The sequence below is a fragment of the Rana temporaria genome, chromosome 1 (genome assembly GCF_905171775.1).
Source record: "Rana temporaria chromosome 1, aRanTem1.1, whole genome shotgun sequence".
Taxonomy (NCBI): Eukaryota; Metazoa; Chordata; class Amphibia; order Anura; family Ranidae; genus Rana; species Rana temporaria.
Window position 1 is genome coordinate 175,107,602 of NC_053489.1, and position 24,257 is coordinate 175,131,858.

Consider the following 24,257-nt stretch of genomic DNA (forward strand, 5'->3'; position numbering starts at 1 on the left):
TTTGCCTTTAGATCGAAAAATAGGACTTCAAGTGTTAAAACACTTCTCTCAGTACAGCACCTCCCAGGGGGCGGGTCCCCCGGGTACATCCCACTCTCTTGCATCATGCAGCCTCAGTTCGTAAACAAGCAGTACAAACGAAGGAGGGGTGGGTGCTGTGTCCGTCTACGAACTCAGAGAAATGGATATTACGGTGAGTACAAAAATCATTTTTTTCTCTTCTGTTCATGGACGGACACCGCAGCATTGACCTTAGGGACAACCCCAAGCAGTGTAAATTTTTTTTCGAGGGGTGGGAAAAACACAGCAAACCAAGCTTCACCCCAAACAAACCAGAGTTCCTCAACGGAGGAACTTCAACCTTTAACTGCTGCCTGTAAAACCTTGCGGCCAGAGGAAGCATCCGAAGATGCACTCACATCCACCTTGTAAAACTTTGAGGTGTGGATTGATGACCAGGTCGCTGCCTTACACACCTGAAAAACAGACGCTTGATGGCGGAAAGCCCAAGAAGCACCAATCGCCCTGGTCGAATGCGCCGTAACCTGAAAGGGAGGCGCCCGCCCCTTTAGGGCATAGGCCTGAAGCACGACCTGTCTGATCCACCTAGAAATGGTGATCGACGAGACCGCCAGACCCTTCTTAGGACCAGTCACCGACACAAACAGTGAGTCTGACTTCCGAAACGGAGCCGTAGCAGACAAGTACACCCGTAGGGCCCGAACCACGCCCAAGGAATGTAAAGTGGCCTCCTTCGGGTTTTTCGGCCGAGGACATAAGGATGGCAAAACAATGTCCTCGTTAATGTGGAAAGCCGAAACAACCTTTGGAAGGAATGACGGCTGCAGCACCACCTTATCCTTATGGATGACCAAGTAAGGAGCCTTGCAGGACAAGGCTGCCAGTTCAGATACTCGTCTGACCAAATGTAATTGCCACCAGAAAAACCACCTTCTGGGACAGAGTCAACAAAGGAATCTTCCGAATGTCTTCAAACGGAGCTTCTTGAAGCACCGAAAGGACTAAATTCAAGTCCCATGGAGGCAGTGGAGGGCGCACAGAAGGGGCTACATGCCGAACACCCTGCACAAACGTACGCACCAGGGAGTGCGCCGCCAAGGGTCGCTGAAAGTAGACAGCTAGAGCCGAAATCTGACTCTTAACCGTACTTAAAGGAATATTTTTTTTTTGCTGAAATGACTGTTTACAGGGTATAGAGAGATAAAAGTTAACCGATTCCTTTTTTTTTTTTTTTTTTTAAAGTGTATTTTGTACGTGTACTCGAGAGAGGAGCCAGACTGCAAGAGTTGGGAGTAGGCAGGCCTCCCCCAGAGGCAATCTGCCACCTTTCTCCATGCCCCGGGTGGCAATGGCAGGTGTATGAGGGGGGTCCTCCCACACAGCCCGCCCTACCTGCTCCGCTTTGAAGCCCAACGGGGCAGAGGGACTCCCTATAAGGGAGTGAGAGGATTTGCCCGCTCAACCAGCCCCGTTAGTCCTTCGCCTCTCTTTTTAGAGACCGCGTGGTCAAAGTGCGTGCATGTTAACCCAATTTCGAGTGCGTGTAAGTGTGGTGGTTTTTGTGAGAGGGGGGTGGGCGTACAAAGCGCAGGCTTACCTCGCATAGCACACCCACCGGGAGCCGGGCTGGGACCACCAAACTCAATTCACATGTAGCCGAGACCGGGATCCGAACTCCTAGCTGCAGAGGTGAATGGCTTGCCAGCGCAGTGCCAATCGCGTTGAGCCACCGCAGCTCCCCTAACCGATTCCTTTTAAAAATGATTAAAAATTGATTAAATTCTATCATATAATGTGCCTCTAGTTTCATTTTCGGTTTTAAACTGGTTTCATGTTTATGAAGTAAAGAGACCCACAGAACAAAAACAAACAAATCCATGGCAGTGTTTTGTTTTTAAAATGAATCCGATTGGTTCTGAGGAGTTTTAGACACACAGCTTAGACCACAGTGAGAAGCTCTCATGAGATTTTTCATAAGGAGCTAGACAAGCAGGAAGTGTGGAGATCACAGCAGAATTACAGCTACTTCAAAGCAAAAACAAACAATGAGGACATAAAACCAGGACTGCAGTAAGGTAAAGGAAGCAATTTAGCTAAAAAAAAAAAAAAAAAAATTCCTTTAGTGATCCTTTAAGGTGAGAGCCTGATCCCTCCACGCTGTAAGAACAGCAGAATCCGTACATCACGTATGTACAGGGGGTGCCATTTCATCTCTTCACACATGGCGATGTAGGCCTTCCACGTACGATGGTAAATCTTTCGTGAAGTAGACTTCCGTGCATGTAACATGGTAGAGACCACCAAGCCCGACAGGCCTCGATCCTTCAGAACCTGGCTTTCAACAGCCACGCTGTTAAAGCCAGCGACTGCTGTAAAGCAGGGTGAAAGATCGGACCCTGCGACAGAAGATCTTCTCTCAGGGGTAGACGCCTGCCACCAGACGCACCAGGTCCGCGTACCAGGGACGGCACGGCCAATCTAGAGCGATCAGAATTGTTGGTATCCCCTCGGCTTCCACTCTGCGCAGCAGGCGAGGAAGAAGCTTCAGAGGAGGGAAAGCGTAGATTAGGCGATAGTGACCCCATGGTGCCACCAACGCGTTTGACGCGTCCGCCCACGTCTGGAACGCCCCATCTTTGGCACAGACTCTGAAACACCTCCGGGTGTAGCGACCATTCTCCTTGGTCTAGCGTTTGGCGACTTAGGTAGTCGGCCTGCCAGTTCAGCACCCCTCGAATGTACACGGCCGACAGAGCCGGAACGTACCTGTCGGCCCACCGGAGGATGTGCGCGACTTCCGCCGCTGCAGCCGAGCTCCGCGTGCCCCCCCTGATGATTGACGTACGCCTTGGCCGTGGCGTTATCGGACTGGATCCAGACCAGTCGAACCTGTAGACCCAGAGACCACTTGGAGAGGCACAATTTTATAGGTCGGAGCTCCAGTACATTGATTGGTAGGCAGGACTCCTCCAGAGTCCAGCGCCCCTGGGCTGACTGGACACCCCAGACACCCCCCCCAGCCGGAGAGGCTGGCATCCGTCGTGATCACTGTCCAATGGCACGGCAGAAATGATTTTCCGGCCGGAAGTGCCTGAGATGTCAGCCACCACACTAGGGAGGACCTGACCAGGCGACTCACCCGAATCTGGTAATCCAGAGACGAAGGGAGCTTGTCCCAACGTGACAGAATCTCTTTTTGCAATACTCGAGTGTGAAATTGGGCATACGGCACTGCCTCGAAGGAGGCCACCATCAGACCCAGCACTCTCATGCAAAAGTAAAGCGACGCCCATTTCTGGGTCGTCAGCCGCTGCACTGCAGACTGCAATGTCTGTCGTTTTTCCATTGGGAGGAAAACTCTCGCCTTCTGAGGAGTAACCCCAGGTATTCCAGCCGCTGAGACGGTACCAGTAGCGATTTCTGGGTATTCAATAGCCAACCGAATTCTCGTAGGGTTTGACAGGCGATAGACACGTCCTCTTCTAATTCTGAGCTTGAAGAAGCTCTCAGAAGAAGGTCGTGCAGGTACCCTATGATAGCGATCCCGTACTGCCTCAGCAGGGCCAGAATCGGAGCGAGCACCTTGGTGAAAACCAATGGTGCCGAGGCCAGGCCGAACGGGAGGGCCACAAATTGAAAGTGGTCCTCCCTGATCGCAAAACGCAGAAATATCTGGTGTTTTGCGCATATGGGGATATGCAGGTACGCGTCCTTGATATCCAAGGATGCTAGGAAATCCCCCTAATGGAGCGCTGCTACAACTGAGCGAATCGAGTCCATCCTGAATTTTTGCACTTTGACAAAACAATTGAGGGCCTTGAGGCCCAGTATTGGGCGGACCCCTTCCTTCTTGGGGAGTACAAACAGATTGGAGTAAAACCCCTGAAACCGTTCCGTTGAGGAAACCGGCACAACCACCACCCTGACCAGCAGATCCTGGACAGCTCCTGACAGATCCTTGCGGCGACCCGGAGGAAGCCGGAGGTTGGAGGGAAAAAATCTGTTTGGTGGGCAAGAGAAACATCTGTTTGGTGTACCCCAAGGAAACTACTTCGCAAACCCAACGGTCGGAAAGAAGAGACCTCCACCGAGCCGCGAGTTTGCGAAGCCGGCCCCCCACCCGAGATGCGGGCGGGGGCAGACCTTCATGCAGAAGCAGGCTTGTTGGGCTTGCGGTACCAGGGGCGTTTTTGCCCTTCGGCGGGCGCTTTGGCTCCCTGAAAAGGTTTTCCTGCCGCGAAAAAAAACGCTTGGGGCAGTAAAGGAGGGCCCTTGCTTACGCCGAGGCTCCTTTCCCTTCCCAGATTGTGGGAGCAGAGTGCGCTTACCGCCTGTGGCATCCTTTATGATGTCATCCAGGGACGCCCCAAAAAGCCGTTCACCCTTAAAGGGTAAGTCCACCAAAGCCTTTTTTAGAAGACTGGTCCGCAGACCAACACTTCAGCCACACGAGGCGGCGTAGTACCACCGCGGAGGCCCTGGAGAGCAAGGGAAGCATATCCAGGGCCGACTCACAGACAAAATTCAGACCCTGAACCAACTGTTCAGCCAAGTCCTTACAGGTCTCGGAAGCATCCTGCGCCTCCAGCTCCTGTAGCAAAAACTTTGCCTGTTCGGTCAGTGTCTGCGACACCAATGTCCCGGCCAAAACCGGTCTTACTGCCGAACCCACTACTGTGAACATGGAGCGGGCCACAGCCTCCAATTTCCTGTCTGCGGGGTCCTTAAAAGCGGGAGCCCCTTCCACCGGCAACGTGGAGGCTTTGCTCAATCTTGACACGGGAGGGTACACGGACGGAGGAGAGACCCACTTTTTTTTAAAGTTCTCCTCAAAGGGATAACGGGTCGCAAAGTCTTTTGGAACAGCAAAAACTTTCTGCGGCGTATCCCATTCCTTGTATAACAATTTGTCCAAATATGGAATACAAGGAAACACTTTTGCGGTGCGGGGCGGCTTGCGGAACCCAAAAGGGACCGGCACATCCGATGCCTCCGCCATAAACTCAAGTTTCTAAATATCACGCACCGCAGAAATAAGAGCTCCAACAAATTCCTTATCATTCACCGACCCTGAAGCAGAGTCATCCTCGCTGTCCGCGTGGGTTAAGCCCGCATCATCTGACATGACAGAACCAGAGCCAGAAGCAATAGCAGGGTATGATTCTGTGTCAGAGACATCCCCAGAAGCAGGCTCAGGGAGGGGGCGCTTTTTACCCCCCTTCTGGCCACTTGTCGCTTCAATCCTGGCGAGAAATGCCTCAAGGACAGCAGTCATTGCCTCAACAGATGCGGCAGGGGCACTAAGGGTTAACTCAGGCATTGCTGGGGCAGAAGCCCCTGGTTCAGGCTCCATGATGCCCCACCGCTGTGCCACCCTAGTACTGCAAAGCAAAACAACCCACCGGTCACCTCCCGGCTGCAAAAACAGAACTCCCCACCCGGTTGCAGTGTGAGCTGAAAACGCTGAGAAGTGCTGGCTGCGCTGTGTCTGTCCCTCAGGGATGATTCGCGGGCTTTAGCAGTGCTATTGCAGGCACTAGAGGCCAAGACTTTTCCAAGATGGCCGCCGTCTGAGGTCAAAAGCACCATGCGGGCTACAAGAAAATGGCCGACCATGTAAACCGTGTCCGCCGCAAAATGACGGCCAAACGCAGTTTAAAAATCCAGTGACACAACACAGCACACACAGCAGCACCCCCAAACGCAAAAAAAAAATCACAGCACCCCGCAACACTCGGTCCCCGGTGGCAATAAAACCCCAGGACCCCCCCCCCAGTATAGGGAAGGAGGGAGAGGAAAGGGAGAGAGGAAAGCAGGGCGGACCCTCAGTCGACCTCCCCAGGGAAGCACCAGCCATACCACCTTGCCAGGGCAAGGGGCCACTACTTACCCGTCCTGCGACCCCCTGGCTGGAGGCATCCCGGACAGAACCAACGTCCGCTAAACGGCATGGCTGTCGGCCAGACACACTGTGACAAGGCCATAGAGACCGGTCATATGTGTGCCCTGGAACATGTAGTTCCCCGGCCGCCCCTGGAGCAATGGGGCCTGTCGTGGACGACCCAGAGCTGAGCTGAGGGCCGGCACACGCTCGATGGCCGAACATGGGGGGACTACAAGAGTCAAGACCCAGCCTGTCACCCAGTCGGCAGTTGATGGAAGAATCTCAGGATTCAATAATGCAGGAACAAAACAAATAAAAGTGAAAAAAAAAAACCAGAGTACAGGGACTCCAGAAGGCCATGTCCTCTCCTGACATTAGGCAGAAAAAAACTGGAGCTGCTGAGGCAGAGTGTGGGTTATACCCGGGGGACCACGCCCCCTGGGAGGAGCTGTGCCGAGGAAAGTGTTGTTAACACTTAAAGTGCTTTTTTTCTGCCTAACTCTCCTGGAAGGAAGGTACATAACCCTAAGGTCAAAGGCTGCTGTGTCCGTCCATGAACGGAAGAGAAAATGGTGACGGCGCTACCAAAATGGCACCCAAACACCGCAATGTGGACGAGAAGGCCGCAGCTGAGGCTTCCAAAGTGATAGACCACCACCCACAGAGAGCGGGCTCCCAACACCCCCACAGTCCAACCGGGACCTAGAGTCCCCCCACAGGTATACCCCGGTCGCAGCAAGCCCCACGAGGGTAGGAGAAAAAAAGGTGACAGTAGGGCAGGGAAAGGGAGGACAGGAGAACCCCTTAATCCTAGGAATGCCCAGCCGTTCCATCCCGCCGAGGCAGAAGGAACCATACTTACCGTCCCTGACAGACCTACAACCGAGCAGCACAGAGAAGCTGTGGGCCGGTCCACTGTGACAACAGCAGCCCAGTCATATGTGGACCCCGGAGCATATAGCTCACGGCCACCCCTGGAGTCATGGGGTCAGTCGTGGCCAACCCAGCGTGTAGCCAAGGTCTGCTCACGCTCGATGGCCGGACAGGGGGGACTACAAGGATCTATAATATCCAGCCTGTCTCCCAGCCGGCAGTTGATAGAAGATTCAAAAATAAAATTTCTTCAGGACCCTGGGCCAAAAAGGTTATGACCAGAGGGACCGCCCCCTGGGCGGAGCTGTTCAGCTTTGCTAAAGTCACATGTTTTAAATGTCCAACATGTCTACCTAGTCCTCCCCTAATAGACGGAACAAAACCCACAAGTCAAGAATATAAGGAGCTGTGTCCACCCATGGACGAAAGAGAAAGTTACATTTTGGTCTCACCTGATCAGAGCACATTCTTCCACATGTTTGCTGTGTCCCCCACATTGCTTTTCGCAATCTGCAATTGGGACATCTTATGGCCTTCTTTCAACAACAGCTTTCTTCTTGCCACTCTTCCATAGAGGCCAGATTTGTGGAGTGCAGGACTAATGGTTGTCCTGTGGACAGAGTCTGCCACCTGAACTGTGGATATCTGCAGCTCCTCTAGTTACCATGGGCCTGTCTGGTGTTTATTGGCCTTAATGATGCTCATTGTTCACAACGGTTCTCCAACAAAGCTCTGAGGGCTTCACAGAACAGCTGTATTTATACAGAGATTACATTACACACAGATGAATGCTATTTACCAATTAGGTGACTTCTGAAGGCAATTGGCTCCACTAGATTCTAGTTAGGGGTATCAGAGTAAAGAGGGCTGAATACAAATGCACGCCACACTTTTCACATATTTGTAAAAAATAAATTAAAGGATTGAAAACCATTTATCATATTCCTTCTACTTCACAATTATGTGCCACTTTGTGCTGCTCTATCACATAAAATCCCAATAAAATACATTTACGTTTTTGGCTGTAACATGACAAAATTTGGAAAAATTTCAAAGGGGTATGAACACCTTTTCAAGGCACTGCATTATCCCTTGGCAGGGACTCAGAAATTGAAGGTAGGAGGGTCTGCAAGGCAGCAAAGTAACACAATTACCTGGGCATATGACCGTGGGTTGAACTCCTTGGCATTGGGATTTAGAGTGGATTTTCGTACTTGCCTAAAAGAAAATACAAAATCTACAATTACTGTGCAGAAAAAAAAAAAAAAAAACACACACAACCTAAAACAAAACCGGTATACAATTATGTGCTTTTATATATAGCAAACACTGAACCTTAAAATAAAATGCCAAATAATTCCAGATGAACTTGATCAGAACTACAAATGTCTAACTAAACAGTGCTAAAGTACAGGCAATCTGTGATGCCTAAATTCACCCGTGTTAGTCTTCAAATGCATCACCGTGATACTAAAATGTATGAATAGCCTCCAGTTGAGCTTAGGCCAGGTCTCCTTATGAAACAGCAAATCTGCAATGGTCAGTAGAGGCAATGGCATTTTACACGTAGGAAAGTTTTAAAAGCTAAATAAGTGCCTTCCCTGTGCTAGAGGGTGCCTGCACTCCAACAAAGCTTATACACTTTTACAGCTTAAAGATTGACTAAAAGGCAATTCCTTGATTAAATTGGATTGAAGAGGGATTAGAACACAGATGTCGTCAGGTCTTTTATTGCAGTCCGTGTTCTTGTTGGGGAGATTTATACTATATTAAAATTGTGCTGTTGAAGTAAAAGGAAATACCAAATTTGTCGTCACCAAACAGGAAATCAAAGAGAAGCTTGGTATTTTTTTAAATTATACTTACCTGGGTGGATGCAGCATTGGTCCCCGCCAGCTTCAAGAGTGAGAACCGAACGATCACACATCGCCGATCGCTGGGTCCTCAGTGCTGCATGAGCAGAGAGCTGGTGCTCAGATCCCCCCCCCCCCCCATACGCTCACTGGAGTGTCCAGGCATCTGGGCGGATGCCAATCATATGGCTGTGATGTCCGCTGTCACAGTAGAAGTAAAGCCAAACAAGCTTTGGCTGTACTTCTCCTGCAATTGGAAATTTTCCAATGGGGACACTAGTTCTGAGGACAACCAGGATTTTTCTCACTACCCGTTTTACTTATGGGACAGGAAGTTAAGGGTAAAATTCCTGATTGGGGGGTTGGGTGGTGTGTGTGCAGGGGATTATAACCCTCCCTTACCCTATACATAAAGGGTCTTCAGCTCTAGTTTAACCACTTTCTACCAAATCACATGTACATCATTTTGAGGAAGTGGTTGCACTGGGGTGATGCCTGCAGCTAGAAAAATACATCCATCGGGTACCGAGGGGCTCACAAGCAGCAAGAGGGGACGTGCCTCCTTCTCCTGGGCAGGGCCAGATTAAAGCGGTTCTCCACCCTAAAGTGGAGTCCTGCTGATCGGAACCCTCCCCCCCTCGGGTGTCACATTTGACACCTTTCAGGGGGGAGGGGGGTGCAGACACCTGTCTAAAGACAGGTATTTGCACCCACTTCCGGCCACACGCTACGGGCGAAAGACGGGCATTCTGTCACATCCCGTCTGTCGCCCGTTGTGTGCTGGGAACACTCGGCTCCCAGCACACAGCGTGTGAGCCAATCGGCGGGCGCAGCGCGATTTGCGCATGCGCCGTAGGGAACCGGGCAGTGAAGCCGCAGCGCTTCACTTCCTGGTTCCCTCAGCGTGGATGGCGGGGGGAGCAGCAGAGTGACGAGCGATCGCTCGTGCTCTGCTGCGATCGGCGCTGGACTCCAGGACAGGTAAGTGTCCTAATATTAAAAGTCAGCAGCTGCAGTATTTGTAGCTGCTGGCTTTTAATATTTTGTTCCCATGGCACATCCGCTTTAAGAACATCATGGGCCTGGTGCTGAGGATTTTGGTGGGGCCTTTTATAAATAAACTAGCTGAATACCCGGCGTTGCCCGGTCTTCCTATCTTAACCTTTTGGGGAGGAAAATCATAGTAATATAAATATACCCATCTTTTATATAAGGGTGTAGGTAAGGGTTAATTTAACTGTCATATATTTTTATTTGGCTTATAAGTAATATGTGTACCAGGTATTATTGAAATATCTCCAGGCGTACAGAAGTTATGTGGGAACATACATTTCCCATTGATTTGCATGGGACTTTAAACAAAAACCCCGACCCTCACACATGGGGGTAGTTAAGGGATAAATTAACTATCCTATAGTTTAAGTGGACATATAAGTAACATGTGACCAAGTGTTATCGAAATATGTACAGCCGTTTGGAAGTTATGAAGTAACATGTATTTCCCATAGAGTTGAATGGGACTTTAAAGGAAAACCCCGACCATGGCAAATGGGGGTGGGTAAGGGTTAAACCACCTATCCTATGTTTGTTGCTGACATATAAGTAACGTGTGCCAAGTTTCATGTTAATATCTTTAGCCGTTTGGACGTGATGCTGGAACATACATACATACATACATACACACATAGAGTTTTATATATATATATATATATATATATATATATATATATATATATATATATATATATATATATATATATATATAGATAAATGCGTGGGAATGACATGAACGCAGCCCTGCCAAGGCAAGTGACCAAAGACACAGAACCCAGAAGGAAGACCGGGTGAACATGGAAGTGCCCGGGCCCCGCCTGATTCATCACAGCGCAGCACTGGAGGGCTCAGTCTGAAAATTTAGGTGTACACTAATGTGCTAATATGCTGTGCATACTTGTACATTGTGGCATAACCTACCCCAGGGCCTCTAAAAAGTAGTAATGTCAGGAAAGTTTACTACCGCTTTATTATCACAGGATCCCAGGAGCCTCTCATGGGGCCCCCTACTGACCCAGTGGCCCTTGGGCAGTGCCTAAGTGCACAGTTGCCAACATTTCAAAAATATTTTCAGGGACACTTTTTTATATAAGTGCTATATTTAGAGTAGCCGAGATCCCCGATGTTCCTCTATACATCATAGTAGTAATCACAAAATTAAATGGGTACTAATAATGGGGCAGAACAAATATGAGAACTGAGATTTCCTTTAGTTGAATCAACAAAAGTGTGTCCATTCTAGAGCTGGTAACAATTGAGGATATTCAGTATAATTTTAAAGAACTGTTTTTGTGGGTAAGCGACATAGGGGAGGAGTATGGACGGTATATAAGTGGGAAGTATGTGCAGGTGAGGGAGAGGAATGTGGAGAGTCTAACAGTGGGCACTATGTACAGGAGAGGAGTGCAAAGGGTACGGCAAAAGGCACTATGTACAGGAGAGGAGTGTGAAGGGTATGACAATGGGCAGTATGTACAGGAAGAGTGTGGGGGTATGACAGAGGGTAGTACGTACCAGAGAGAAGTGTGGAGGGTATGATGGGGCAGTATGTTACAGGAGAGGAGTGTGGAGGGTATGACAGTGGGCAGTATGTACAGGAGAGGAATGTAGATGGTATGATAGTGGGCACTATGCATAGGAGAGGAGTGTGGAGGGTATGACAGTGAACACTACGTATAGGAGAGGAGTGTGGAGGGTATGACAGTGAACACTACGTATAGGAGAGGAGTGTGGAGGGTATGACAGTGGGCACTATGTATAGGAGAGGAGTGTGGAGGGTATGACAGTGAGCAGTATGTACAGGAGAGGAGTGTGGAGGGTGCGACAGTGGGCACTATGTACAGGAGAGGAGTGTATGACAGCAGGCACTATGTACAGGAGAGGAGTGTGAAGGGTATGACAGTGGGCGCTTTGTATAGGAGAGGAGTGTGGAGGGTATGACAGTGGGCACTATGTACAGGAGAGGAGTGCAAAGGGTACGGCAAAAGGCACTATGTACAGGAGAGGAGTGTGAAGGGTATGACAATGGGCAGTATGTACAGGAAGAGTGTGGGGGTATGACAGAGGGTAGTACGTACCAGAGAGAAGTGTGGAGGGTATGATGGGGCAGTATGTTACAGGAGAGGAGTGTGGAGGGTATGACAGTGGGCAGTATGTACAGGAGAGGAATGTAGACGGTATGATAGTGGGCACTATGCATAGGAGAGGAGTGTGGAGGGTATGACAGTGTACACTACGTATAGGAGAGGAGTGTGGAGGGTATGACAGTGAGCAGTATGTACAGGAGAGGAGTGTGGAGGGTGCGACAGTGGGCACTATGTACAGGAGAGAAGTGTATGACAGCAGGCACTATGTACAGGAGAGGAGTGTGAAGGGTATGACAGTGGGCGCTTTGTATAGGAGAGGAGTGTGGAGGGTATGACAGTGGGCACTATGTACAGGAGAGGAGTGTGTAGGGTATGACAGTGGGCACTATGTATAGGAGAGAAGTGTGGAGAGTATGACAGTGGGCACTATGTACAGGAGAGGAGTGTGGAGAGTACGACAGTGAGCACTATGTACAGGAGTGGAAGGATATTTAGGGACTGTGTAGTGGTTAAGCGGGTCATACATGGATTGAAATTACGCCAATTACGCAGAGACCAGCCATAGTCTATGTATAGGCTAGCTGGTTTTACACAAGTCAATCTATTAATCGACTTTAGTACAACCAGCCTGTTAGGTTTTTCCCAAAACAATCAGTGCTGCCAGCTATAGTCAGCAACACTGATCATTGTACGCACTGGCAGAACACAATAACACTGCAGGAGTGATTCCCCCCATCCACAGGTCAGCAGGTGAGAGGGTGTGTGGGGACAGGCTGGGGAGAGATACTAGTCAGTGGCTGGGTAGGCACTGGTAGTATCAGAGCCATGATACACACACGTTACATACGCCACGATAGTTAGAGCGAGAACAATAATTCTAGTACTCGACCTCCTCTGTAACTCTAAACATGTAACCTAAAAAAAAAAATTTAAAGCATCGCTTAGGATACCAAAAAAAATCGTGCCAACTTAACTAAACTAGTGGTTTTTTTTTTTAATGAATGAAACAGTTTTTTTTCCCAAAAAAACATGTTTGAAAAATTGCTGCGCAAATACCGTGCTAGAGCTGCACAATTAATCGTTAAAAAAATTGTGATCTCGATTCAACCCCCCTGACGATCTCCAATGCAGAGTTTGCTGATTCTTTGGAGAGACTTTCAGCTATCAAAAGAAAATATCTGGGCAGTCTGCCAAGTTTTTAACAGGAAACATTGTAACTAACACTTCCTTCTTAGATCAAAGGGATACACTTCTGTGTGTAAAGAAAACATCTGGGCAGTCTGGCAATTTTGTAAACAAAATGAAACATTGTAACTAGCCAACATTGTAACTAAATTTAACCACTTAGGCCCAGATTCTCATAGGACTTACGACGGCGCAGCTCAATGTACGCCGTCGTAAGTCCTAATCTGAGCCGTCGTATCTATGCGACTGATTCTTAGAATCAGTTACGCATAGATATCCATTACATCCGACAGACGTAAGTCTTACGCCGTCGGACCCAACTGCAATTTTTTTTTTGCCCGCTAGGTGGCGCTTCCGTCGAACTCGGCGTCGAGTATGCAAATTAGCTAGATACGCGAATTCCCGAACATAACGCGCGGCCGACGCAGTTAAGTTACAACGTTTACGTTAGGCTTTTCCCGGCGTAAAGTTGCCCCTGCTATATGAGGCGCAGCCAATGTGAAGTATGTCCGTCATTCCCGCGTCAACATTTTAAGAAGTTACGTCATTTGTGTAAGTCGTCCGTGAATGGGGCTGGACGTCATTTACGTTCACGTCGAAACCAATGACGTCCTTGCGACGTCATTTGGAGCAATGCACACTGGGATATTTTATGGACGGTGCATGCGCAGTTCGTTCTGCGCGGGGACGCGCTTCATTTAAATGATACACGCCCCCTCTCCGAATTTGAATTCCGCCGGGTAATTTACGCTACGCCGCCGCATCTTACGGAGCAAGTGCTTTGAGAATATAGCACTTGCCCGTGTAAGTTGCGGAGGCGTAACGTAAATCCCATACGTTACGCACGCAAAATTTTGCGTGGTTGTACGTGAATCTGCCCCTTAACCACTTAAGCCCCGGACCTTTAGGCAGCTAAATGCCCAGGCCAGGTTTTGCGATTCGGCACTGCGTCGCTTTGACAATTGCGCGGTCGTGCGCCGTGGCTCCCAAACAAAATTGGCGTCCCTTTTCCCCCACAAATAGAGCTTTCTTTTGGTGGTATTTGATCACCTCTGCGGTTTTTATTTTTTGCGCTATAAACAAAAATAGAGCGACAATTTTGAAAAAAATTCAATATTTTTTACTTTTTGCTATAATAAATATCCCCCAAAAACATATATATATATATATATAAAAAAATATATATAAAAAAAAAATTTCCCTCAGTTTAGGCCGATACGTATTCTTCTACCTATTTTTGGTAAAAAAAAGAAATTGCAATAAGCGTTGATCGATTGGTTTGCGCAAAATTTATAGCATTTACAAAAAAAGGATTTTTGTACTCACCGTAAAATCCATTTCTCTGAGTTCATAGACGGACACAGCCTTCATTGACCTTAGGGTTATGCTTCTTCCTACCAGGAGATTTAGGCAGAATTCTACAGCACTTAAGGTGTTAAAAACTTTCCTTCATGCTGCTCCTCCCAGGGGGCGTGGCTCCCCCAGGCATAACCCACACCCTGCTCTAGCAGCTTCAGTTCGTAACAAGCAGTACAAACCAAGGAGGGGTGGGTGCTGTGTCCGTCTATGAACTCAGAGAAATGGATTTTACGGTGAGTACCAAAAATCCTTTTTTCTCTTTCGTTCATAGACGGACACAGCCTTCATTGACCTTAGGGACGTCCCCAAGCAGTGTCAAAAAAATTCGAGGGGTGGGAAAAACAACACAGCAAAAACAGGTTACACCCCAAACAAAACCGGAGTTACTCAACGGAGGAACTCCAACCTTAAACTGCCGCCTGTAACACCCTGCGGCCGAAGGAGGCATCAGAAGATGCACTCACATCCACCTTGTAAGACTTTGAAAAAGTGTGGATCGACGACCAGGTCGCTGCCATACACCCCTGTAACACAGAGGCATGATGCCAGAAAGCCCAAGAGGCCCCGATCGTCCTGGTCGAATGCGCCGTAACCCAAAAGGGAGGCGTCTGCCCCTTCAGGCCATAGGCCTGAAGCACAATCCGTCGGATCCACCCCGACGAGGTGGCCGACGAGACTACCAGGCCCTTTTGTAGGACCGGCCAGCGACACGAACAGTGAGACAGACTTCCGGAACAGAATCGTAGCAGATAAATACACTCGTAGGGCCCGAATCACATCCAGAGAACGTAAAAAGGCCTCCTCCCTCCATTTCGGCCGAGGACATAAGGATGGAGGAACAATGTCCACCTCAACGTGAAAGGCCGAAACGACCTTGGGGAGAAAAGACGGCTGCGGCCGCAGCACCACCTCATCCGTATGGATGACCAAGTAGGGAGCCTTGCAAGACAAGGTCGCCAGTTCAGACAGACAAACACTCGTCTGATCGAGGTAATCGCTACCAGAAAAAAAACACAGTGGAAATGCCCACGCTGAGCCATGGCCACTTAACAACGCAGACCCTCCTGGGCTTGAACCCAGGGTCAAATGCATGTACTCTAGCACTGAGCTAAACCTGCTCCCTTTTTGTGACGGTCAACAAAAAAAACTCCCGATTGTCCACAAAGGGAGCATCCAGAAGAACCAAAAGGACTAAATTCAAGTCCCATGGGGGTAGTGGAGGGGCCACATTCCAGACCCCCAGAACAGACGTACGCACCAAGGAGTGCGACGCCAAGGCCCATTGAAAGTAACAGCCAGAGCAGAAAACTGACTCCTAACTGAACTTAAGGCGAGAGCCTAATCCACTCCCTGCTGTAAAATACAGCAGAATCCTGGACACCACGTATGTACGAGGGTGCCATTTTATCTCCTCACCAGAGATGCAGGCCCTCCACGTATGATGTAAACCCTACGTGAGGTAGACTTCCGTGCCGGCAGCACGGTAGACCACCGAGCCCAATAGGCCTCGGGCCTTCAGCCCCAGGCTCTCAACAGCCATGCCGTAAAGCCAGTGGCTGTAAAAACAGGGTGGAAGATCGGACCCTGTAACAGACGATCAACCCCCAGGGAAAGACACTAGGGGGCGCCTGCCACCAGACGCACTAGGTCCCCGTACCAGGAGCGACGCGACCAATCTGGGGCAATCAGGATTGATAAAAATTCCCTCGACTTCCACTCTGCTCAGCAGGCGAGGAAGAAGCTACCAAGGTTTAAAGTAGGCGATAGTGACCCCAAGGAGCCACCAACGCGCCTGACGCGTCAGCCCACGGGTCCCTTGACCTGGCCAAAAACATGGCACCTTCCGGTTGAGGCGGGACGCTAGAAGGTCCACGCCTGGAGTGCCTCACTTTCGGCACAGACACTGAAAACCCCTACGGGCGTAGAGACCACTCTCCGTGGTCTAGCGCAGTCCGACTTAGGAGTCGGCTCGCCAATTCCATACTCCCGGACTGTACACGGCCGATAGAGCCAGAACGGACCCTTCGGCCCACCGAAGGATGTGCGCGACCCTCGTCGCTGCAACAGAACTCGAGTTCTGAGCATGAGGGCCCCCAGGGAACTCACCACCCCGCCTGGTGCATCGCGCTGAGAGGAGCCTGATGATGTGCTGAGAAGCCGGCTGCGCTGCTGACAGTCCCCACGGAGAGATTCTCGGTCTCTCCGAGCGCTAAAACGGCCACACGAGGCCAAACGAAAATGAAAGATGGCCGCCATAATGCAAAAAAACGCCAAGGACCACAAGAAAATGGCTGCCGAGATACACAAGGCGCGACTACGGCAAAATGGCGGCCGTGGTGCACTTTTTAAAAATGTTTTTTTTTTTTTTTGTAAAAGAACAGACACAGCCAGCAGCCACAGCAGCACAGTAAAACAGCACACAAGTCCCGCAGAGAAAACTACAGCCCCCTGCAGTGAACACACACAGCCCCAGCTAACACACAGGCCCCGGTGATAATAAAGAGACCCCAGAAAAACCCCCCCTCACAGCCGCTACCCAAAAGGGAAGGAAGGAGAGGAATAAGGGAGAGAGGAAAGCAGGGCGAACCCTCAGTCGACCTCCCCTGGGAAAATGCCAGCCAGACCACTTACCTGAGCAAGGGGTCACTACTTACCTGTCCTGCGACTACCCGGCTGGAGGTATCCCAGACAGAACCAACATCCGCTAAACGGCATGGCTGACGGCCAGACACACTGTGACAAGGCCATTAAAGACCGGTCATATGTGTGCCCTAGAACCGAAGTTCCCCGGCCGCCCCTGGAGCAACAGGGCCTGTCGTGGACGTCCCAAAGCTGAGCTAAGGGCCGGCACACGCTCGAAGGGCGAACCTGGGGGGACTACAAGGGCCGAGGACCCAGCCTGTCACCCAGTCGGCTGTTGATAGAAGAAATCGCAGGATTCAAAAAATGCAGGAACAAAATAATAAAAAGCGAGAAAAATCGCAAGAAAAATTGCAAGAAAAACTCCAGAGTCCAGGACTCCAGAGAGAGCCTGACTCTCCTGTCGGTTAGGCAGAAAACAAACTGAAGCTGCTAGAGCAGGGTGTGGGTTATGCCTGGGGGAGCCACGCCCCCTGGGAGGAGCGGCATGAAGGAAAGTTTTTAACACCTTAAGTGCTGTAGAATTCTGCCTAAATCTCCTGGTAGGAAGAAGCATAACCCTAAGGTCAATGAAGGCTGTGTCCGTCTATGAACGAAAGAGAAATAGGGGATAGTTTTATTGCATTTTTATAAAAAAAATTTTTTTACTACTAATGGCGGCGATCAGCGATTTTTTTCGTGACTGGGACATTATGGCGGACCCTTCGGACAATTTTGACACATTTTTGGGACCATTGTCATTTTCACAGCAAAAATTGCATTGTTTATTGTGAAAATGACAGTTGCAGTTTGGGAGTTAACCACAGGTGGCGCTGTAGGAGTTAGGGTTCACCTAGTGTGTGTTTACAACTGTAGGGGGGTGTGGCTGTAGGACTGACTTCATCGATCGAGTCTCCCTATAAAAAGGGATCACTCGATCGATGCAGCCGCCACAGTGAAGCACCGGGAAGCCGTGTTTACATACGGCTCTGCCCGTTCTTCAGCTCTGGGGAGCGATCGCGACTATAAACGAATAGCCGCGCCGTCGCCCCGGATCGCTCCACGCGGGTATCCGACCGCCGCATGTAGCGGGGGTGGTCCCGATCGGACCGCCGACCCGCGGAAAGGCGGGGACGTACATGTACGCCCATCTGCCTGTACGTGCCATTCTGTGGATGTACATATACATGCAGCGGTCGGCAAGTGGTTAAAGTCCAATAGCTAGATTCAGAAAGACTAAGGCTCCATTCACACCTAGGCGTTTTAACGCCCGACGCTATTGCAGCCTGCAATACGCTGGAGGGGTGTTTTAACATTGTCGGCTATGGAGATGGTTCACATCTCCACGCCGAACGCCGAAACGCTGTACGCCTGAAGCTCAAAACAAGTCCCGGACCCTTTTTTTCCAGGTGGCGTTCGGCATAGCCGACAATGTTAATCACCCCTCCGGCGTATGTTAGGCTTAAAAAACAACACATTTTGTCGCGGCAAATCGCGGGACAAAATGCCGCAATTTGTCGCGGCAAATCGCGGGACAATACGCCGCGTTCAGGTGTGAATGCAGCCTTAGGCTGGCGTACCAGTAGATATGTCCGTTTAAGTCTGAATCTGCGCCGACGCAAATTTAAGCGTATTCTGGTAACCAGATACGCTTAAATTAGGCTCAGATACCAGCGGCGTAAGTGTCTTACACCATCGTATCCTAAAGTGTAATTTTTTAGGCTGACCGCTAGGTGGCGCTTCCATTGCGGTCGGCGTAGAATATGTAAATCACAAGATACGCCTATTCACGAACGTACGCCCGGCCGACGCAGTACAGATACGCCGTTTACACAACGCATTATCAGGCCTAAAGTTATTCCATCAAATAGCTGGAATAGTAATGTTAAGTATGGCCGTCGTTCCCGCGTCGAAATTCGAAAATTTTACGTCGTTTGCGTAAGTCGTCCGTGAATAGGGATTTACGTCCACGTCGAAACCAATAGGACCGTGCGGCGTACTTTGCCGCAATGCACACTGGGATATGTACACAGACGGCGCATGCGCCGTTCGTAAAATACGTCAATCACGTAAGGTCACCCTCCATTACCATAAAACACGCCCCCTCGGCTAAATTTGAATTAGGCGCCATTACGCCCGCCCAATTTACGTTACGCCGCCGTAACTTAGCAGGCAAGTACTTTGTGAATCATGTACTTGCCTCGCTAACTTACGGCGGCGTAGTGTAAATGCCATACGCTACGCCGCCACAACTATGCGCCCGCCTTCCTGAATCCAGCTACAACACTTGTTTAAGTTAAAAAGCAATATTATTTGCTAGAAAATTACTTGGAACCGCCAAACATTATATATATTTTAGCAGAGACTCTAGGGAATACAATGGCTATTGCTGCAATATTTTATGTCACACTGCATTTGCCCACTTCAATGAATAATAAAAATCATAAAAACAAAACAGTGAAGTAAGCCCATTTTTTTTTTGTTTTAATGTGAAAGATGATGTTACGGCGCAAGAATCGTGAGAGAATCGTGATCTATCCTCTAAGCAAAAAAATTGCAATTCTCATTTTAGCCAGAATCGTGCAGCTCTATACCGTGCAACATAAAAAGTGCAAAGACCATCATAGAGTCATTTTCTAGCAAAAAACAAATTATGATTTTTACATGTAGGAGAGAAGTGTCAGAATTGGCCTGGGTGGCAAGGGGTTTAATTACCATGAGTAATATACAAATAATTATTATAAGCCCTGTGATCCTATCAGTCTGCTGCAGTGTGTCAGCTTGTATTTATATTGGCCGCTCTGAATGTAGCTTCTGACAGGCTGTGCAAGCAGGCCCGTATCTCCGGAACCATAAATGATAGTCCCATATTTTGACCAGGTGTGGGGTAGGTCTTCCTATGCCTAGCCCCCAAATGTGGGGTTTCTGTGACCTCTGGTCATCGAGCTACAACCCCCCAAAGTCTATTTTTTTTTTGGGCAAATGGGCCTATCTTGAGAAAGGGGCCTGGAGCTGCAGCTCCATCAGCCCCCTTGTTAATCCTGCCCTGCTCCTGGGTCTCCCGAGCGTCCAGCTGGCACGCTCAGGAGATTTATCGGCTGGCCGGAGACCTGAACAAAACCGGATTCGGCTTGGATCGGGTCTCAGATGTAACCCAGAAGCTTTACTCAGCAGCCATCCGTACAGATTTAAAAAAAAAAAAAAAAAAAAACACTATTCAAAAATGTTGATTTTGGCGTTTTGAACACTTTGAAGTGCAGAGGAGGGGTTTTGGGCACTTTAGACTTCAGGTGTCGCTTTAAAAAGCCACTGTGAGTGCCTATTACTGTCACAAAGGATGTTTACATCCCTTGTGGCAGTAAAGAAGTAATTTTTCTTTATTTTTTTTAAAGAGACGGCATACATAAGTCACGCCCGCAAATGTAAATGGTGTTCAAAATCACACATGAGGTATCGCCGCAATCATTAGAGCGAGAGCAATAATTCTAGAAAAAGACTAACTTTAAACAGGTAACCGTTAATTTTTTAAAGCGTCCCATATATAGATTTTAAAGTACTGTAGTTTGTGGCCATTCCACAAGTGCGTGTCATTTTTAAGTGCAACATGTTGGGTATCTATTCACTCGGTGCAACATCAGAAATGGCAACAAATACAAAATAATTCTGCGCTATCCAAGATGGTAAGCAGCTACAAAAAACAATAGACAGGTGGAAAGTAAACAAAACATGCAAATTGTAGCGCTAGATAATACACCAAGTGATGTGAAACACTGAGTACACTAAATAGATAATATAATTATGTTGGACATATATCAATGAATATATAAAGAAAAATAAACATGAAAAAATCTCCAAAGTGGTAAGAAGTCAATGAATTAATAAAGAAAAATGAATTATAAAATATCTGATGTGAAATGGTAGACAGTCCAATGAGAGTAGAAGTGCCAATGTTCCCACAATCTGAATATGACATACAATGTGAAAAGGCCGCCACCAAAAGGAAAGAGGCTTACCAGGAGGGTTGAATTGAACCCTGAGCAACATACGTTCAAAAGGGTCAACAAAGCTGTAAATAAATGCTGTAAGACCAAATCTTCAGGTGTCACGAATGTACGACATCCAACACAATCTGCTATGCCCAATGTGGACGGATGTAAACGCTTGTGGGCAATGACCCACCGGAGGTCAAACAGAACTGGATGATGTTGAGCAGAGGAAAAAGGAGAAGCACATAGTGTAATATTGTAGGCAATGGGGATTTAATGTAGGTAGAAACACTTACATTGAACGATAAAAACAGCGCTGATCAAATATAAAAACGGCAACAGTGCCGTTTCGTAACATGGTGAATCGTCTGGGGGATGCCAGACGATGCACCATGTTACGAAACGCGTCGGTAGACCCCACTGTTGCCGTTTATATTTGATCAGCGCTGTTTTTCATCGTTCAATGTGTTTCTACCTACATTAAATCCCCTTTGCCTACAATATTACACTATGTGCTTCTCCTTTTTCCTCTCAATCCGGTTCCGTTTGACCTCCGGTGGGTCATTGCCCACAAGCATTTACATCCGTCCACCTTGGGCATAGCGGATTGTGTTGGACGTCGTATATTCGTTACACATGAAGATTTGGTCTTGCAGCATTTATATACAGCTTTGTTGACCCTTTGAACGCATGTTCCTCAGGGTTCAACACTTCCGGTAAGCCTCTTTCCATTGGGTGGCGGCCTTTTCACATTGTATGTCACGTTCAGATTGTGGGAACCTTAGCACTTCTACGCTCATTGGACTGTCTACCATTTCACATCGGAGATTTTACAATTCATTTTTCTTCATATATTCATTGACTTCTTAGCACTTTGGAGATTTTTTTTCATGTTTATTTTTTCTTCATATATTAATATAATTATGTTGGACATATATCAATGATCTATTTAGTGTACACAGTGTTTCACATCACTTTGTGTATTATCTAGCGCTACAATTTACATGTTTTACTCGGCGCAACATCAAGTTTCACAATATACAAAAAAAAGGATTTTTGTACTCACCGTAAAATCCATTTCTCTGAGTTCATAGACGGACACAGCCTTCATTGACCTTAGGGTTATGCTTCTTCCTACCAGGAGATTTAGGCAGAATTCTACAGCACTTAAGGTGTTAAAAACTTTCCTTCATGCTGCTCCTCCCAGGGGGCGTGGCTCCCCCAGGCATAACCCACACCCTGCTTTAGCAGCCTCAGTTCGTAACAAGCAGTACAAACAAAGGAGGGGTGGGTGCTGTGTCCGTCTATGAACTCAGAGAAATGGATTTTACGGTGAGTACAAAAATCCTTTTTTCTCTTTCGTTCATAGACGGACACAGCCTTCATTGACCTTAGGGACGTCCCCAAGCAGTGTCAAAAAAATTCGAGGGGTGGGAAAAATAACACAGCAAAAACAGGTTACACCCCAAACAAAAACCGGAGTTACTCAACGGAGGAACTCCAACCTTAAACTGCCGCCTGTAGGCAATGGAGGCATCCGAAGATGCACTCACATCCACCATATAAAACTTTGAAAAAGCGTGGACCGACGACCAGGTCGCAGCCTTACACACCAGTAACACAGAGGCTTGGTGTCGGAAAGCCCAAGAGGCCCCGATCGAATGCGCCATGACCCGAAAGGGGGGCGCCCGCCCTTCAGGGCATAGGCCTGAAGCACAATCCGTCGGATCCACCTGGAAATGGTGGCCGACGAAACTGCCAGGCCCTTACTGGGACCGGACACAGACACGAACAGCGAGTCCGACATCCGGAACGGAGCTGTCGCCGACAAGTAAACTCGAAGGGCCCGAACCACATCCAAAGAATGTAAAGTGGCCTCCTTCGGGTTCTTCGGCTGAGGACACAAGGATGGAAGAACAATGTCCACATCCAAGTGAAAAGCCGAAACGACCTTAGGGAGAAAAACGGCTGCGGCCGCAGCACCACCTCATCCTTACGGATGACCAAGCAGGGAGCCTTGCAAGACAAGGCCACCAGAACAGACAGACACCCGTCTGATCGAGGTAATTGCTACCAGAAATAAAATCACCTTTTGTGACAATAAAACAAAAAACCTCCCGAATGTCCTCAAAGGGAGCATCCCGAAGCACTGAAAGGACTAAATTCAAGTCCCATGGGGGTAATGGAGGGCGCACCGGAGGGGCCACCTGCCAGACCCCCTGACCCAACGCACGCACCCAGGAGTGCTATGCCAAGGGTCGCTGCAAGTAAAAAACAGCCAGAGCAGAAATCTGGCTCCTAACCGTACGTAAGGCGAGAGCCTGAACCACTCCCTGCTGCAAAGACAGCAGAATCCTGTACACAACGCATGTACGAGAGTGCCAGTTCATCTCCCCACACACAGAGAAGTAGGCCTTCCATGTATGAGGAAAAAACCTACGTGAGGTAGACCTCCGTGCAGGCAGCACGGTAGAGACCACCGAGCCCAATAGGCCTCGGTCCTTAAGCCCCTGGCTCTCAACAGCCACGCCGCTAAGGCCGGTGGCTGTGAAACAGGGTGGAAGATTGGACCCTGTAACAGAAAATCAATTCCCAGGGGAAGACGCTAGGGGGCGTCTGCCAGCAGACGCACCTGGTCCGCGTACCAGAAGCGACGCGGCCAATCTGGGGCAATCAGGACCGATAGAATCCCTACAGCTTCTACTCTGCGCAGCAGGCGAGGAAGAAGCTTCCGAGGAGGGAAGGTGTAAAGTAGGCGACAGCGACCCCAAGGAGCCACCAACGCGCCTGACGCGTCCGCCCACGGGTCCTTAAACCTGGCCACGAACCGTGGCACCTACCGATATAGAGACGGGACGCTAGAAGGTCCACGTCCGGAGTGCCCCACTTTCGGCACAGACCCCGAAACACCTGCGGGTGGAGAGACCACTCTCCTTGGCCCAGTGCAGTGCGACTTAGGTAGTCGGCTAGCCAATTCCGTATTCCCGGAATGTACCCGGCCGATAGAGCCGGAACGGACCCTTCGGCCCACCGAAAGGATGCGCGCGACCCCCGTCGCTGCAACAGAACTCCGTGTGCCTCCCTGATGATCAACCTACGCCACGGACGTGGTGTTATCGGACAGGATCCTGACCGGTCGGCCCTGTAGATCCAGGGACCACCTGGTAAGGCAAAGCTTGATTGCTCGGAGCTCCAGAACGTTGATCAGTAGGCAGGACTCCACCTGAGTCCAGTGCCCCTGGGCTGACTGGGTGCCCCAAGCGCCCCTCCCCAACCGGAGAGGCTGGCATCCGTCGTGACCACTGTCCAGTGGCCTGCAGAAAAATGACTTTCCGGC

At 49.1% G+C, this 24,257-nt stretch overlaps 1 protein-coding gene across 3 annotated transcripts in view; it reads right to left on the reverse strand.

Moving 5' to 3' along the window:
* The window catches only part of ATXN2 (ataxin 2), a 125,926-nt gene that overhangs the window by 22,247 nt on the left and 79,422 nt on the right, over positions 1-24,257 (reverse strand). For all 3 annotated transcript variants that reach the window (XM_040346397.1, XM_040346389.1, XM_040346383.1), the window contains exon 16: positions 7,933-7,996. In XM_040346397.1, coding sequence (XP_040202331.1) covers positions 7,933-7,996 — 64 coding nt within the window. The remainder of the gene's footprint in view (positions 1-7,932; positions 7,997-24,257) is intronic.